This window comes from Odocoileus virginianus, chromosome X, assembly GCF_023699985.2.
Source record: "Odocoileus virginianus isolate 20LAN1187 ecotype Illinois chromosome X, Ovbor_1.2, whole genome shotgun sequence".
In the NCBI taxonomy this organism is placed as follows: Eukaryota; Metazoa; Chordata; class Mammalia; order Artiodactyla; family Cervidae; genus Odocoileus; species Odocoileus virginianus.
In genome coordinates this window covers 21,302,687-21,320,825 of record NC_069708.1, presented here as the reverse complement: position 1 = coordinate 21,320,825, position 18,139 = coordinate 21,302,687, and the positions used below count along the sequence as shown (strand labels likewise).

The following is an 18,139-nucleotide window of genomic DNA, read 5'->3' as shown; positions in this document are numbered from 1 at the left end:
AGGGGGTGCTCATGTGACTGGTACTGAAATAGGGAAGGGCTGGTACTGAAATAGGGAAGGAAGGGGAATGTTAGATGAGACTGGGAGTCGTGTGAGAGATATAAGAAAGAAAAGGAAGTAAGCAAGCACAGACTCTGGAAGCCATCAGGAGTTCATCTTTTTAATATCAGGAGGCCAGAAGAAAGGACAGAAGTGGCTCTGGCTGTGATGGGGCTCTTACTGGGCCTGCTGCTCCTGAGCCACCTACTGGTGGTCATTTATGGTAAAGTAGCAAAAGGGGGGCTGGCTGCCACTTTTGGCACAGGCAAAAATGGGGGAGTGGGGAGAGGTGGGACTGAATGTCTACTGAGGAAAGCCTACCCCTGCTAAATGAGTGACTGTTCTCAGCCAATGCTCCAGATTCTCTCAGCTTTGGGCAGAAGGGAGGGAAGTGGTTGGAGGTTATTGAGAAGCCAGGAGATAAGTTTGTGTAGAAACTGGAAAGGATCCTCTCCTGTAAAACATACATATTATTTTCTAGTGTTTGTTGTATCCCAGGGACATTAAAAATGTTCCCAACACCACTCAATTCCCTTCCCCATTTATTGCCCTTCACCTGAAATTCTACCACTATACGTTTACCTCTATATGCCCCGGTTTGGATCTTTGTTAAGATATACAGCCTCTGGATAAGTAATGTTGTTAGGAGCTAGATGGGACCTTAGAAGTAACCTAGATCCACCATTCAGTGTTATGAACAAATGCTCAAAATATTTGTTCACATACTTGCAGTGACTAAGAATCCACTACCTGTCCAGACCATCTAGTCTATCCAATCAACTGTTAGAAAATACTCCTTTGTGTTGAACTAAATCAATTCCCTTGTGGCTTCTATCAAAGGATCCCAGCCCTGTTTCTTGGAGACACAAAGAATATATCTTCTTCATATTGTGACAGGTCTTTAGAATGCTATGGACATAAACCATGTTCCTTTGATTCATCTCTTCTCCAAGTTAAACAGCTTTAGCTCCTTCAACTGTTCTTCACGGGACTTGGTTTCTTATCGTTTCCTGGGATGACTCACTTCCCTGTGGACATGGCCCAATTTGTCTAGGGTAATATGCCCAGCTTCATGCTGGACTTATACACCAAAAGAGGATTGACTGTCTCATAGCAGCATTATTTTGTGAAATCCTACTGTATCCTCATTTATACCCTTGAGAACTGAAATAGCCTTTTGGGAAACTGCTGCTGCTGTTAAGTCACTTCAGTCATGTCCAACTCTGTGTGAACCCACAGATGGCAGCCCACCAGACTCCTCTGTCCCTGAGATTCTCCAGGCAAGAATACTGGAGTGGATTGCCATTTTCCTCTCCAATGCATGCTAAGTCGCTTCAGTCATGCCTGACTCTGTGCGACCCCATGGACAGCAGCCCACTGGGCTCATCTGTCCACAGGATTCTCTTAACAAGACTACTGCAGCGGGTTGCCATTTCCTTCTCCTTTTAGGAAACTAAGCCTGAGTAATAGCTAAGTGAAGGTAAATAAGGTAAAAAGTATCCTTAATTCATCTCTGCTTATTCCATATCCTTAAAGGGAGAGACTAGATGAGTGCTAACTTGGTGCTATTTGTGTGGTTAGAAAGAATTCAACTTTCCATAAATGACTCAGATTAAATCACCTTGTCCTGGAGCTCCATCATCCATCAAATTCTAGAACCTCAGAGTTAGAAGAGACACTGAATTAAGTCACTCAAGAAGGAAAATAATTTGCTCCAGGCCACAGAGCATTAGCAGCAGAGTTAATGGTCCTAAAAATTAGTGTTCTTTCTACAAATACAATATTTTCACTCTCTAATACATTTTAGAGTGCACCTCTCTACTTTCTCCAAATCAGTTGATTTACTCTGGGAATTAAAGAGACAGGACTGGAGCTCAGAGGACCATTTTGTAAATGTTAAATGTAAATCATGTGTGTGTGTTTGTGTGTGTGTGTGTATGTGTGTGTGTGTATGTATTGTTCCCTCCACAGCTTGTGGAGGTCATTTAGACCTAGAAGCATGTCTCTCATTTGTGTTGAGAATCTTACACTACAGACCTGAGACTGGGAATAAACTGAATGGCCAATAACACCTTCCTTCTCCCTTAATCTCAGTGTCTCCAGCTCATCTATATAATGAGATCATCAGTTTGGCTGATCTCAAAACACCCTGCCAGGTGGACAGCTCTGAAGGACTGTGGCTTCATTTCTAAAAAGCCGCTTGATTTAAGACATATGTTGAAAAAATAAAAATAAATCCTAACATTTGCATTTTATAAACACTATAAACATTTTTCAAATAACTATTATGCAAGCTAATCCTCTATTGAGTGGGCATTCTAATAGGGGGAGAGAGGCCAGGCACAGATGTTCAGGGTCATCAGAAGATCTCACTGCCTGTTTGATGATATGAGGATGAAAATTTTAAATGGAGCCCATAATGGATCTCATAAAGGGGCTTAACCTCCCACCCAAACCAGGCCTTTCCTTGCTTTAGGATCATCACACATTTACTTCTTAAATCCAGGTCCCAAGATTAGTGTGGGCCCCAGTACCAGCCCTTCTTTACCAAGTCAAAACATTTTCCAACAAAGCCTTTTGAGTCAATGCCCAGCCCTTTTCTTTCTTCTGAAGGGATGAAATATTTGAATAATATTCAGTCTCTGGAGGGAGGAGAGCTAAGCTCTGAAGTTCTGGGAAAGACTTCTCAGAAAGCAGGTGGCAGATGAGAGAATTATTTTTTAGGCTGTCAGGAGGATTTTTTCCAGCCCTAGGATAGCACTGTTAAACCATATCAAATAGGCCCAGATAACAAGGTTCTGGTTTCAGTTGTGGCTATAGATTAATCAGTTTAAAAAGTAAGGAGGCAGTGTGGCATCTGAAAGACTCCATTCTAGTCCTCCAGGCCTGGCTGTGCCCCTACTTTCTGTATGACTTTGAGTAAGCATCTTTCTTTCACTGAGCCTCAGCCTGTGCATATGTACCATGAGGGAATATGACTAGATGGATTCCAAAAGCCCTTCAAGCTATGCCATACTGTCCATAACTTGTTAGGTCCCAGCAGGTTGTAAAGGAGTTGTACTAGAGTCTCTGTTGAGGGCACAGACCAAAGGCTAGACTTTAGCTTTCCCATTGATATAAGCCCTGGTATTTGGCAATACATTCTGGGAGCTAGAACACATGCCCCCACTCTATCTTTCATCTGCTTGATTAAAGCCTGGGAATCTTAGGTTATATAAAAATATTTTATTTGTTGAGGGTTTCCCTGGTGACTCAGACAGTAAAGAATTTATCTGCAATGCAGGAGACTTGGGTTTGATCCCTGGGTCAGGAGCATCCCCTGGAAAAGGGAATGGCTACCCACTCCAAGTTCCTTATCTGGAGAATTCTATGGACCGAGGATCATGGTGGGCTACACTCCATGGAGTTGCAAAGAGTCAGATATAACTGAGTGACTAACTCTTTTACTTTCTACACTTTGAAACTACGTCTCCTAAGAGAGATAAAAAGACATATCTAAATGCAATCCCTTGCTCCTGACTCCAGTTAAATAAAACACAAAATCTTCAAGATATGAGCTTATGGATGGAAATTGTTGATGGAATGTGGTGTCTCTCTCAACACCCCCAACATTTCCCTCTAAGTTTCCTTTCCCAGCAAGCCAAGAAAAAATCACCCTTTGGCCCTACCGCCATTCCTACCAGTCAGCTCTAGGATTATACTCAGAACCTTTTCCCTTCCAGATATTTTCCTCTCCATTCCTCCTCAGAATGAAATTTTCCAATGTACTTTTTCTGAGATCTCAGAGAAACCAAAAGGAAGATAAGGAAAGGATAGAAATCAGAAAAAATGTCAAGCTTACAAATTGCATGTTTTTAACATTTAACAATAACTAATGATTTCACTAAACAGAAATGCATCTTATACAAGTTTCCACCCTGAGAATTGTCCTTTGCCCACCTCTTTCTTCCCTTCCAGAAAATAATTTTAGTTCGAGGACCCAATCACTGAGCTTTTCTGAGGGAGCAGTGAGGAATAAGCAGGGTAGATAGTCCTTTCTTTCTGAACCTTGAAGCCACCGCTTTTCTCCAAGTGCATAATTAACATGCAGTAAAATAGCTCAGACATGATTGCTCAGCGTTTGCTCCCATACTTCTTTTGGAAAATGTTGAAAGAGGTTTTTTTTTCATGGATTTACAGAATATTGGAGTTTGTAGGATCCTTAGCTATCATTCCAATCAGAATTTCTATATAATATATGAAAAAAAATATGTCTACCATGGTGTAAATTGACTTACACAGGGTCACTTCAAAGCAAGGCAGTGAAAGGAAAAGAACTTGAAACTCACAAGTGCTAAAAAACTTTAGGGCTTTCCTTCTAAGGACTGGTTCTGATTGATGAGAGATCTGGCAGAGAACAAAAGATCATGGGAAATCTGAATGTATGAGTTAAGGGTGTGTTTCTCAGAACCCTCTTGAAGCCTGTCACTGCCATCTTAGTTCTCAGATGAGTGTACCATCTGTGTCTTCTTCCTTCTTCTCTTCCCCGGTCTTCAGGACATCCCATCCTGGAAGTGCCTAAGAGTGTGACAGGGCCTTGGAAAGGGGATGTAAATATTCCCTGTACCTATGGTCCTCTGCAAGGCTATACACAAGTCTTAGTAAGGTGGCTGGTAGAACGTGGATCTGACTCAGTTACCATTTTTCTACGTGACCCCTCCGGAGACCATATCCAGCAAGCAAAGTACCGGGGCCGCCTGCATGTAAATAATGAGGTTCCAGGAGATGTGTCCCTCCAACTGAATACCCTGGAGATGGATGACCGGAGACACTACACATGTGAAGTCACTTGGCAGACCCCTGATGGCAACCAAGTTGTGAAAGATAAGATCATTGAACTCCGGGTCCAGAAACGTGAGTCACTGTGGGTGTTAAGAAAGTACTGGTAAGCAAAGACCTAATAAAGGACTATAATCCTAGAAAATCCTGAGAAACCCAGAGACCTTAGTTTACCTCTACATAGTCTCTCTTCAATGATATGTGCTAATCAGACGTAGTGAACAGGATATTCTCAGGGTTATCACTCTCGTGGCAGAATTTAATAAATGTTGGGAAGGCTTTCTGGCCTTCAGATCTCTACTCCTTCAAGTGTCCCAGAAATTCCAGCACCGATAGCCTGATTGTATCCTTGGACTTTCTTAAAACTCATAAAAATAAGTATATCTGATAAGGTTATCAGAGAATGGATAAATGTTGGCAGAGAAACTCTGCGGAAGGGTATAGCTTGACAAATTTACAAAAATATGACCCCTGCTAATCCAAAATTTCAGATAAACCAAAAACTCTGAACAAAAACAAGCAAACAGAGCAAAATGAAAAACCAAACCAAAACAAAAAAAAAACTGTTTGGGCTTTGTTTTAGTCAGTTGATTTTTTTAACTCCAGACAGCACAAATCCCCAAATAATACAAAATGATACCTACTCTTTTCAAGGAAATTCTTTTTATTTAAGTTGTCTTATTCCCTTTTGTTCCCCACATCAGCAGCCCTTTTTGGTTCCCTTTGCAGAGATATTCATAACCCTAGACTCAACATGGATGACAGCCTTGTGTTCTCATTCAAAGAGCCTCCTCTTTTGTCTTCCCTTTGCAGTATCTGTTTCTAAACCCACAGTGATGACTGGCAGTGGCTATGGCTTCACAGTACCCAAAGGAATGAGGATTAGCCTTCAATGCCAGTCTTGGGGTTCTCCCCTGATCAGTTATGTTTGATACAAGGAATAGACTAACAACCAAGTACCCATCAAAGTAGGAATCTTCAGTATCTTACTTTTGAAGTCTGCAGTGGTAGATGACTCAGGTTCCTATTTCTGTACTGTCAAGGGCTGGTTAGGCTTTGAGCAGCACAGTAACACTGTGAAATTTGTGGTCAAAGGTGGGCAGCATTCTTTCTTGGTGAGAATCTCAGTGGACTAAATTGTTCCAGAGATATATCAACATAATGTCCTTATCCCAGAGAAAATCGATTGGGGCAGAGTGGGGAGGGAGTCCTGGGTTGTTCAATTACTAAAGAAAAATTCTGGACTGGCACAATAACACTGGAGACTTTGCCTGTCATGATGTAGGTTAAGTAGATGAAGATGGTAAAGGGAAAATTAATATTTACTAAGTACCCTTATTTGCCATATACAATGCACAAGAAGTTGGCACATGTTTTCTCATTGAATCCCACAATTATCTCATGAGATAGCTATCATTACCCTTATTTTACAGAAGAAGAAACTACAAGTCAGAAAGGGAAATCTACTTATCCAGGGGCTTACTGCTTGGAAGTTCAAGGAAGGATTTGTACTCAGATTTCATGTTCTTCCACTATGTCTGATTGCCTTTTGTGATTGAACCTATACCAGTTCCTGGGCACCTTTTGGGATAATTTTTATTGGTTTGTTTTTGCTGTGCTTTGATGGGGTTTTTTGCTGTTGTTGTTTTTATTTTGTTGGTTGGTTATTCAGTTTTGCTTTATGAAATAAAGCCCTCATCGCTGCATAGTTTATTTAAATCATCCCTCTTTTTCCCTAAAGTCAAATGCAAGTTCTGGTTGACATCTAATCAAGGTTTGAATGTATATTACAGAATTATTTGGAAACCTGCAAACTGTGTATGTAAAGATTGTAGACTTGGATTTAAATGAACAGCCCAGCAGTGATATGGCCAAATGAATCTTGTTGCCCTTCAAGAAATCTCCTTGGAAGGGAAGATACTTATTCCAAGAAGATTTTTATTTCCCAAAACACGTTGAGGGCTAACATCCTTTAGGAGATTATCCTCAGAGCTTCCTGAAATTTTTTGCCCTCAGAGGATATCTCGGTGTAACAAAAGTAAGCACTTCGGTCCCCTTCCACTTGGGTTAGGAGGCTGATATTGGTTTGAGACTCCTGTTTGGCCTGCAGGGATTTGTTTGCCAAAGTTTAGATGTAGTAAGGACGTGTGCTGTAAGTTATGGTCTGTTAGTTTAGGAAGGAATAAGGGCAGCCTCATCCTGAGAGATATTTATGGACACTGGTCCAGTTCTTTGAGAGATGACAATCTGGTCAAGCAGAGAAAGACATGGCCAGAAAGTAAAAAAAAAAAAAAAAAAGTGTGTGTGCTTCATAAAGAGACAAGTTGAACATTCTCACCTTTCTATAAGTGCATTTCTAGCCCATTTGGGCATGACCTTGCTAACAACCAATCAGCCTGTCTATTCCTTTTCCAGTCCATGTTTACAGGCAATAAAACTATTAGGCAGTGCTCACAACTGACCTCTACTGACGGATAAAGAAATTGAGGCCCAGAGAAGTTATGTACTTTCCTGCTCTCTGATCCAAGTTACTTTCTCTTGGCTTCTTTTACCTGCCTTCTCTTCCACCTCAACATGGTTCCTTGAGTCTGGTCACCTGATTCATCTCTGTCCTACATATACTTCACACTCTGTGTTATTCTCCAATTCCAGAAAAAGTACAATTTTGCTAAATATAGAACTACTTATTGATAGAATATGTACTTTGAATGGGGCTTCTCATTTGGCACTAGAGGCAAAGAACCTGCCTGCCAATGCAGGAGACATAAGACATGAGAGTTAGATCCCTGGGTGGGGAAGATCTCTTGGAGGAGAGCATTGCAACCCACTCCAGTATTTCTGCCTGTAGACTCCCATGGACAGAAAAACCTGGTGGGCTACTGTCCACAGGGTTGCAAAAAACTGGACATGACTGAAGCAACTTAGCATGCACATACTTTGAATATGTAAGCCCTCTGCCTCATGACCTCCATTGTTTTCAATAAGAAATAAGCTATTGTATTTTTTTATGGTTGTTAATATTTTATTTAGGATTTTTGCATTGATTTTATTATGGTATAGTTGGTGTACAATATTAAGCTTCTGGTGTACAATGTAGTGATTCACAAATTTTAAAGGTTATACTCCCTTTACAGTTGCTATAAAATAGTGGCTATATATTTTGGGGTTCTACCATATATCCTTGTAGTTTATTCATTTTATACATAATAGCTTGTAACTCTTAATTATCTACCCCTTCTTGCCCATTCCTCTCCCCATTCACACATTCTTTAATCCATTTATCCAATAATGGTCATTTAGGTTCTTTCCATGTCTTGGCAATTGTAAATGGTACTGCAATAAAAATTGGAGTGCAATTTTTTTCTTTTTTTTTTCAAATAAATGTACAGGAGTGGAATTGTTGGGTCATATGATAGTTTCATTTTTAGGTTTTTTTTTTTTTTTTTTTTTTTTTAGAAACGTCCATGCAGTTTTCCACAGTGGCTGTAACACTTTTACATTCCCTTCAAGAGTGTGCTACAGTGCCCCTTTCTCCATATCATCATCAACACTTGCTATTTGTGATTTTATTCATAATTCCCACTCTGATAGGTGTGAAGTGGTATCAAATTGTGGTTCTAATTTCCATTTCTTGGATGATTAAAGATGCTGAGCAACTTTTCATGGAACTGTTAGCCCTCTGTATACTTCTTTGGGAAAAAAAAAATGACCATTCAGATCTTCTAAAGGGAATGGCAACCACTAGTACTCTTGCCATGAGAAAGCCATTAAATAGTATGAAAAGGCAAAAAGATAGGACACTGAAAGATGAACTCCCTAGGTTAGTAGGTGCCAAATATGCTACAGGAGAAGAGTGTAGAAACAACTCCAGAAAGAATGAAGAGATGGAGCCAAAGCAAAAACAACACCCAGTTGTAGATGTGACTGGTGATGGAAGTAAAGTCTGATGCTATAAAGACTAATATTGCATAGGAACCTGGAATGTTAGACCCATGGATTAAGGCAAATTGGAAGTGGTCAAAAAGGAGATGGCAAAGAGTGAGCATTAACATTTTAGAATCAGCAAACTAAAATGGACTGGAATGGGTGAATTTAACTCAGTAGTATATCTACTACTGTGGGCAAGAATCCCTTAGAAGAAATGCAGTAGCCATGATAGTCAACAAAAGAGTCTGAAATGCAGTACTTGGATGCAATCTCAAAAATGACAGAATGATCTCTTTTCATTTCCAAGGCAAACCATTCAATGTCACAGTAATCCAACTCTATGCTCTGACCAGTAATGCTGAAGAAGCTGAAGTTGAATGGATCTATGAAGATGTACAAGACCTTCTAGAACTAACACCCCAAAAAGATGTCTTTTTCATTATAGGAGACTGGAATGCAAAAGTAGGAAGTCAAGACACAGCTGGAGTAATAGGCAAATTTGGCATTGGGGGAAAGAATAAAGCAGGACAAAGGCTAATAGAGTTTTGCCAAGATACTCACCTGTCATAGCAAACACAGAGAAGACTCTACACATGGACATCACCAGATGGTCAATACTGAAATCAGATTGACTATATTCTTTGCAGCCAAAGATGGAGAAGTTCCATACAGTCAGCAAAAACAAGACCAGGAATTTACTCTGGCCAAGACCATGCTCTCTTTATTGACAAATTCAGACTTACATTGAAGAAAGTAGGGAAAGTCATTAGACCATTCAGGTATGACCTAAATCAAATCCCTTACGATTATACAGTGGAAGTGACAAATAGATTCAATGGATTAGATCTGCTAGACAGAATGCCTGAAGACCTATGGACGGAGGTTCATGACATTGTACAGGAGGCAGTGATCAAGATCAACCCCAAGGAAAAGAAATACAAAAAGGCAAAATGGTTGCCTGAGGAGGCCGCACAAATAGCTGTGAAAAGAAGAGAAGTGAAAGGCAAAGGAGAAAAAGGAAGATATACCTATTTGAATTCAGAGTTCCAAAGAATAGCAGGGAGAGATAAGAAAGCCTTACTCAGTGATCAGTGCAAAGAAATAGAGGAAAACAATAGAATGGGAAAGACTAGAGATCTCTTCAAAAAAAATTAGAAATACCAAGGGAACATTTCATACAAAGATGGGCACAATAAAGGACAGAACTGTCATGGACCTAACAGAAGCAGAATATATTAAGAAGAGGTGGCAAGTATACACAGAAGAACTATACAAAAAAGATCTTCATGTCCAAGATAATCACAATAGTGTGATCACTCACCTAGAGCCAGACATCCTGGAATGTGAAGTCAAGTGGGCCTTAGGAAGCATCACTATGGAAAAAGCTAGTGGAGTACATGGAATTACAGTTGAGCTATTTCAAATCCTAAAAGATAATGCTGTACAAGTGCTGCAATCAATATACCAGCAAATTTGGAAAGCTCAGCAGTGGCCACAGCAATGGACAAGGTCAGTTTTCATTCCAATCCCAATGAAAGACAATGCCAAAGAATGCTCAAACTACCACACAATTGCACTCATTTCACATCCTAGTAAAGTAATGCTCAAAATTCTCCAAACCAGGCTTCAACAGTACATGAACCATGAATTTCCAGATGTTCATGCTTGATTTAGAAAAGGGAGAGGAGCCAGAGATCAAATTTTCAACATCTGCTGGATCATTGAAAAAGCAAGAATTCCAGAAAAACTTCTACTTCTGCTTTACTGACTATGCCAAAGCCTTTGACTGTGTGGACCACAACAAACCCTGGAAAATTCTGAAAGAGATGGGAATACCAGAGCACCTGTCCTGCCTCTTGAGAAATCTGTATGCAGGTCAGGAAGCAACAGTTAGAATTGGACATGGAACAACAGACTGGTTTCAAATCAGGAAAGGAGTACGTCAAGGCTGTATATTGTCCCCCTGCTTATTTAACTTATATGCAGAGTACAACATGAGAAATGCTGGGCTCGATGAAGCACAAGCTGGAATCAAGATTGCCGGGAGAAATATCAATAAGCTCTGATATGCAGATGGCTCCACCCATATGGCAGAAAGTGAAGAACTAAAGAGCATCTTGGTGAAAGTGAAAGAGGAGACTGAAAAAGTTGACTTAAAGCTCAACATTTAGAAAACTAAGATCATTTCATCTGGTTCCATCACTTTATGGCAAACAGATTGTGAAACAGTGGAAACAGTGAGAGACTTATTTTTGTGGGCTCCAAAATCACTGCAGATGGTGACTGCAGCCATGAAATTAAAAGACACTTGCTCCTTGGAAGAAAAGCTATGACCAACCTAGACAGCATATTAAAAAGCAGAGACATTACTTTGCCAACAAAGTTCCATGTAGCCAAAGCTACGGTTTTTCCAGTAGTCATGTATGGATATGAAATTGTACTACAAAACAAGATGAGCACCGAAGAATTTATGCTTTTGAACTGTGGTGTTGGAGAAGACTTGAGAATCCCTTGGACTGCAAAGAGTTCCAACCAATCCATCCTAAAGGAAATCAGTCCTGAATATTCATTAGTAGGACTGATCCTGAAGCTGAAACTCCAATACTTTGGCCACCTGATTCCAAGAACTGACTCATTTGAAAAGACCCTGATGCTGGGAGATATTGAAGGCAGAAGGAGAAGGGAACAACAGAAGAAGAGATGTTTGGATGGCATCACTGACGTAAAGGATATGAGTTTGAGTGAACTCCAGGGATTGGTGATGGACAAGGAGGTCTGGCGTGCTTCAGTTCATGGGGTTGCACAGAGTCGGACGTGACTGAGCGACTGAACTGAACTGACCATTTTCCAATTGAGTTATTTTTTGCTGTTGCTGTTTTATTGAGTTATATGAGCTTTCTATATATTTTGGGCATTAACACTTTATCATTCTTAGTTGCAAATATTTTCTCTCATTCAGTAGGCAGTCTTTTGTTTCATTGATTTTTTTTTTCTGTACAAAAGGATTTAATTAGGTCCCATTTGTTTATTTTTGCTTCTTTTGTTTTAGGAGACAGATGGAAAATAATACTGCTATGTTGTTATTCAGTTGCTAAGTCATGTCTGAATCTTTGTGATGAGACCCTATGAACTGGAGACTACCAATCTCCCCTGTCCTTCACTATCACCTGGAGTTTGCTCAAACTCATGTCCATCGGGTCAGTGATGCTATCTAACCATCTCATCCTCAGCCACTCACTTCTGTTTTTGCCTTCAATCTTTCCCAGCATCAGAGTCTTTTCCAATGAGTTGTCTTTTCACATGGGGTGGCCAAAGTATTGTAGCTTCAGTTTAAGCATCTGTCATTCCAATGAATATTCAAAGCCAATTTCCTTTAAGATTGACTTTTTGATCACCTTGCAGTCCTAGGGACTCTCAAGAGTCTTCTCCAGTACCACAATTTGAAAGCATCGATTTTTCAGCACTCAGCATTCTTTATGGTTCAACTTTCATATTTGTACATGACTACAGGAAAAACAATAGTTTTGACTATACAGAAATTTGTCGGCAAACTGATGTCTCTACTTTTTAATATGCTCCCTAGGTTTGTCACAGCTTGCCTTCCAAGGAGCTAGTGTCTTTTAATTTCATGGTTGCAGTCACCATCACCAGTAATTTTGAAACCCAAGAAAATAAAATCTGCAACTGCTTGTACTTTTTTCCCTTCTAATTGCCATGAAGTATGGGACCAGATGCCATGATCTTTGTTTTTTGAATGTTGAGTATTAAGCCAGCTTTTTCATTCTTCTCTTTCACTTTCATCAAAAGGCTTTTTAGTTCCTCTTTGGTTTCTGCCATTACAGTGGTATCACCTTTGTCAATATAGTGATGTCTCTGCATTTTAACACATTGTATGTGTATTTGTTTAACTTCTATGCAGAGTACATCATGTGAAATGCCGGGCTGGATGAATAACAAACTGGAATCAAAATTGCCAGGAGAAATATCAACAACCACAAATATGCAGGCAGTATCACTGTAATCGCAGAAACCAAAGAGGAAATAAAGAGCCTCTTGATGAAGATGAAAGAGGAGAGTGAAAGAGCTAGCGTAAAACTTAGTATTAAAAAAATGAAAATCATGACATCCAGTCCCACTGTTTCATGGCAAAGAGATGGGGAAACAATGGAAACAGTGACAGATTTTAATTTCTTGGGCCCCAAAATCACTGTGAATGGTGACTGCTGTCATGAAATTAAGACATTCTATCCTTTGAAGGAAAGCTCTGACAAACCTGGACAGTGTATTAAAAAGCAGAGACATTCTTTGCCTGCAAAAGTCTTTTTAGTCAAAGCTATCATTTTTCCAATAGTCATGTACAGATGTGAGAGTTGGACCATAAAGAAGACTGAGCACCAAAGAATTGATGCTTTTGAACGGTTGTGTTGTAAAAGACTCTTGAGAATTCTTTAGACAGCAAGGAAATCAAATCAGTCAATCCTAAAGCAAATCCGTCCCAAATATTCATTGGAAGGACTGGTGCTGAAGCTGAAGCTCCAATACTTTGGCCAAGAAGACTCATTGGAAAAGACCCTGAAGCTGAGAAAGGTTGAGAGCAGGAGGAGAAAGGGGTGACAGAGGGTGAGATGTTTGGATGACATCATGGACTCAATGGACAAGAGTTTGAGCAAGCTCAGGGAGATAGTGAAGGTCAGGGAAGCCTTGTGTGCTACAGTCAATGGGGTTGCAAAGAGTCAGATGGGGCTGCAGTCAATGGGGTTGCAAAGAGTCAGACACAACTGAACAAGAATAAAAAAGTAACAAAAATGTCAATAAAAAATTAAAATGTCAAAAGTTTTTTGACATTACATAGCATTTTGAAATATTTTGTCTATACTTTTCTATCCTCTTCTATAACTTATGTTATGTGTATATTGTTGCATTTGATGGTGCCCTGCAGTTCTCTGAGGTGCTGGTCATTTTCTTCATTCACTTTCCTTTCTGTTCCTCTAATCTGCTCATTTCAATTGTCACAAGTTTTACTGATTCTTTCTTCTGCCTGTTTAAATCTGTTTTAGTGAATTCTTCTTTTTAGTGGGTTTTATTCTTTCAGTTGGGGCTTCCCAGGTGTCTGAAGCAGTAAAGAACTCAACTGTCAAGTCAGGAAACATAAGAGATGCCAGTTTGATTCCTGGATCAGGAAGAGCCCCTGGAGGAGGGCATGCCTACCCACTCCAGTATTCTTGCCTGGAAAATCTCATGGAGGGAGGAATCTGACAGGCTACAGTCCATAGGATTGCAAAGAGTCATACATGACTGAAGCAACTTAGCATGCAAGTTTTCAGTTATTGGATCTTTCATCTCCAGGACTTCTAGTTTGTTCCTGTTTTGTAACTTTTGTTTAATAACATTTTCTACTTGGTTTGAAGTTTGTAACATTGCACAGGGGGAAGTGACCAAAACTACCCCAAAGAAAAATAAATGCAAGAAGGCAAAATGTTTGTCTGAGGAGGCTTTCCAAATAGCTGAGGGAAGAAGAGAACTGAAAGGCATGGGAGAAAGGGAAAAATATACCCAACTGAATGCAGAGTTCCAGAGGATAGCAAGGAGAGATAAAAAGGTCTTCTTAAATGAACAATGCAAAGAAGTATAAGATGACAGTAGAATGGAAAGACTAGAGATTTCTTTAAGAAAATTGGAGAGATCAAGGGAAATTTTCTTGCAAGGTTTGTCATGATAGATGACATAAACGGTAGGGAATTAACAGAAGCAGAAAAAGTTAAGAAGTGGCAGAACTCTACAAAAGAGGTCTTAATGACCGAGATAACTATGATGGTGTGGTCACTCACCTAGAGCCAGACATTCTGGAGTGTGAAGTCAAGTGGGCCTTAAGAACATGACCACAGACACAGCTAATGAATATGATGGGATTCTAGCTGAGTTATTTAAAATCCTAAAAGATGATGCTATAAAAGTTCTGCACTCAATATGTCAGCAAATATAGAAAACTCAGCAGTGGCCACAGGACAGGAAAGGCCAGTTTTCATTCCAATCCTAAAGAAGAGCAACACCAAAGGATGTTCAAACTACCATACAGTTGCATTCATTTCACATCCTAGTAAGGTTATGCTCAAAACCCTTCAAGCTAGACTTCAGCCGTACATGAATTGATACCATCCAGATGTACAAGCTGGGTTTAGAAAAGGCAGAGTAACCAGAGATCAAATTGCCAACATTTGTTGGATCACAGAGAAAGCAAAGGAATTCCATGAAAATATCTACTTCTGCTTCATTGACTACACTGAAGCCTTTCACTGTGTGCATTACCACCCACAAAGTGTGGAAAATTCTTAAGGTAATGGGAATATTCATTGGAAGAACTGATGCTGAAGCTCCAGTACTTTAGCTATTTGATGGGAAGAGCAGACTCATTGGAAAGGACCCTGATCCTAGGGAAAATTTGAAGAGAAAAGGAGAAGAGCATTTCAGCAGATGAGATGGTTAGATAGCATCACTGACTCAGTGGACATGAATTTGAGCAAACTCTGGGAGATAATGAAGGACAGGGAAATCTGGTGTGCTGCAGCCCATGGGTCACAAAGAGTCAGACACACCTAAGTGACAGAACAACAACTTGGTTTGAATTGCCCTCACTATTTTAGTTCTTGGACACAGTTTCCTTTATTTTTTTTTTAAATAACAAATTTAGTTGATTTAAAATATTTTTTTCTAATGAGTCCAGTATCTGTACTTCCTCAGAGAAAGTTTCTATTCATTGCTTTTTTTCTTAACATGTTGATGCACTATATTTTCTAGTTTCTTTTTTTAAATTTTAATAAATTTATTTATTTTTAAATTAAACAAAGATGAATATTTTTAAAGATAAAAAGCAAAATTCACAAAGATTGATATCATAAATCATGAAATACCTAACAGCAAAGAAACAAAGACACATAAAGCAAAAACCTCAAAAGAAATATAAGGGAAAAGAAAAATATATATAATCATGTGAGAAATATTAACATATCTCTGAGAATATTTTATCAAATGCAGAAAATATAAGAATAGGAGAATCTTGATGATGTAGTCAATAATTTAAATACAGTTGATTTCTATTTATATAAATTTACATTAATTTTATATCCTACAAAATGTATTTAAAATTTTGTGTCTCATATGTTGCTATTAGATATCCATAGGACATTTAGAAAAACTGGCAAACAATACTAAATTTCAAAATGTAGAATTTTTTTGTGTGATTCAGTTATACATATATGCATATATTATCTTTGAAATTATTTTCCATTATAGGATAATATAAGATATTGACTATATTTCCCCATGCTACACAGTAAACCTTTGCCACTTCTTGCCTGTTTTTTTTTTTTAAATTATAAATCTAGCATTCTATTCATACTAAGTCAAATAAGTGGAATCAAACTGTCACAAATTTTTTTTTTTAGTTAGGCAAAAGTTCATAAGTTTTCTAATATATATATATATATTATACATATTATTTACAGTTGTGTAAGCTTCCTGATGGGAGGGACTGGTGGTGGGAAAAACTGAATACTCTACCTGGCAAGACTCTTTCCTTAAGATTTGATGGAGAAATCAAAAGCTTTCCAGACAAGCAAAAGTTAAGAGAATTCAGCACCACCAAACCAGCTCTACAACAAATACTAAAGGAATTTCTCCAAGCAGGAAGCAAGAGAAGGAAAAGATCTACCTACAGAAAATGAACCCAAAACATGAAAACTGTAAAGGGTAAATACCTTAAATGCAAATAAATTAAACGCACCAAACAATAGACGTAGACTGGCTGAGTAGATGAAAATATGTGCATGTATGCACTTCCACTTATCACTCTGCTTGATCCTCCCCCTGAGTTGTGTGTAATAATTTTATAATATTAAGCTAATCATGTTCCCATTATGGCTTGCAATTGCAATTATCTTTTATTTTTTTATCTGGCTATCTTCATTTCTTTTCATTCTTTCCTCTATATTCTGTTCTGCTGCAGTGATTTCCAACTTTCTGTCCTCCAGGTCAGTTATCTGTTCTTCTGCCTCAGTTATTCTGCTATGGATTTCTTCTAGTGTATTATTCATCTGTTTGTTCTTTAGTTCTTGTAGGTCTTTGGTAAACATTTCTTGCATCTTCTCAATCTTTGCCTCCCTTATTTTTCTGAAATCCTAAATCATCTTCACTATCATTACTCTGAATTCTTTTCCTGGAAGTTTGCCTATCTCCACTTCATTTAGCTGTTTTTCTCGGATTTTATCTTGTCCTTTCATCTGGGACATAACTTTGGTATTTTTTCATGATGATTAACTTCCCATAATTTGGTCGCCATCAGACTGTGCCTCTTCTTTCTTCTCTGTTTGCCTTCTGATGGAGGAGTCTAAAAGGCTTGTGTAAGCCTCCTGATGGGAGGGATTGGTGGTGGGAAAAACTGGGTCCTGCTCTGGTGGGCAAAGCCTTGCTCAGTAAAGCTTTAATCCAATTATCTGCTGATGGGTGGGGTTGCATTCCCTTCCTGGTAGTTTTTTGGCCAGAGGTGACCCAGCCCTTGGGTCTACAGGCTCTGTGGTCTGGTTAATGGCAACCCAAGAGGATTTACACCAAGGGGGGCCTTCCCAGACTGATGTTGCCAGTTCCCCCATCCCTGTGGTGATCCCCTGCAGACCAATGCCTCCACAGGAGAACCTCCAACACTAGCAAGTAGTTTTGATTCAGTCTCCTGTGGGCTCACTGCTCCCTTCCTCTGAGTCTTAGTGCACACAAGCTTTTGTTTGTGCCCTCTAAGACTGGAGTCTCTGTTTCTCCCAGTCCTGTGGAAGTCTTATAACCAAATACTACTGGCCTTCAAGGTCAGATTCCCTGGGTATTCCCAGTCTGTTTGTTGGGTCCCCAGGCTGGGGAGCCTGATTTGGGGTTCAGAACCTTCAGAACAGTGGGAAAACTTCTTTGGTATGATTTTTCTCCAGATTGCGGGTCACCCACCCGGTGGGTAAGGGATTTGATTTTATTGTGATTGTTTCCCTTCTCCCATCTTGCTGTGGCTTCTTTGTCTTTGGATGTGGGGTGTCTTTTTTTGGTAGGTTCCAGCATCCTACTGTTGATGATTGTTCAACAGCTAGTTTTGATTTTGGTTCTGTTGCAGAAGGAGATGGTGCTGTACTCTGTCATCTTGAACCAGAAGCTCCATACTTTCTAGTTTCTTTGCATGTCTCATATTTTGTTGAAAACATAAATCTAGAATTCTGAGTCTCTATCTCTCTCTCCAGGGCTTGCTTTTGTCACTGCTTTCTGTACTAATTGCTATTTGTTTGTTCAATGACTGTCTGAGCTAATTCTATGTAGTCTCTTGTAT

The 18,139-nt window shown here is 39.3% G+C and overlaps 1 protein-coding gene across 3 annotated transcripts in view; it reads left to right on the top strand.

Moving 5' to 3' along the window:
- Positions 1 to 22: 22 nt before the first annotated feature.
- Positions 23 to 18,139, top strand: part of VSIG4 (V-set and immunoglobulin domain containing 4) — a 34,236-nt gene continuing 16,119 nt past the window's right edge. Inside the window, exons 1-2 of one of the 3 annotated variants that reach the window (XM_070461974.1) lie at positions 23 to 262; positions 4,576 to 4,932. In XM_070461974.1, coding sequence (XP_070318075.1) covers positions 208 to 262; positions 4,576 to 4,932 — 412 coding nt within the window. In that variant the 5' untranslated portion in view covers positions 23 to 207. The remainder of the gene's footprint in view (positions 263 to 4,575; positions 4,933 to 18,139) is intronic. The other 2 variants (XM_020910011.2, XM_070461975.1) reach the window with 2 other exon arrangements.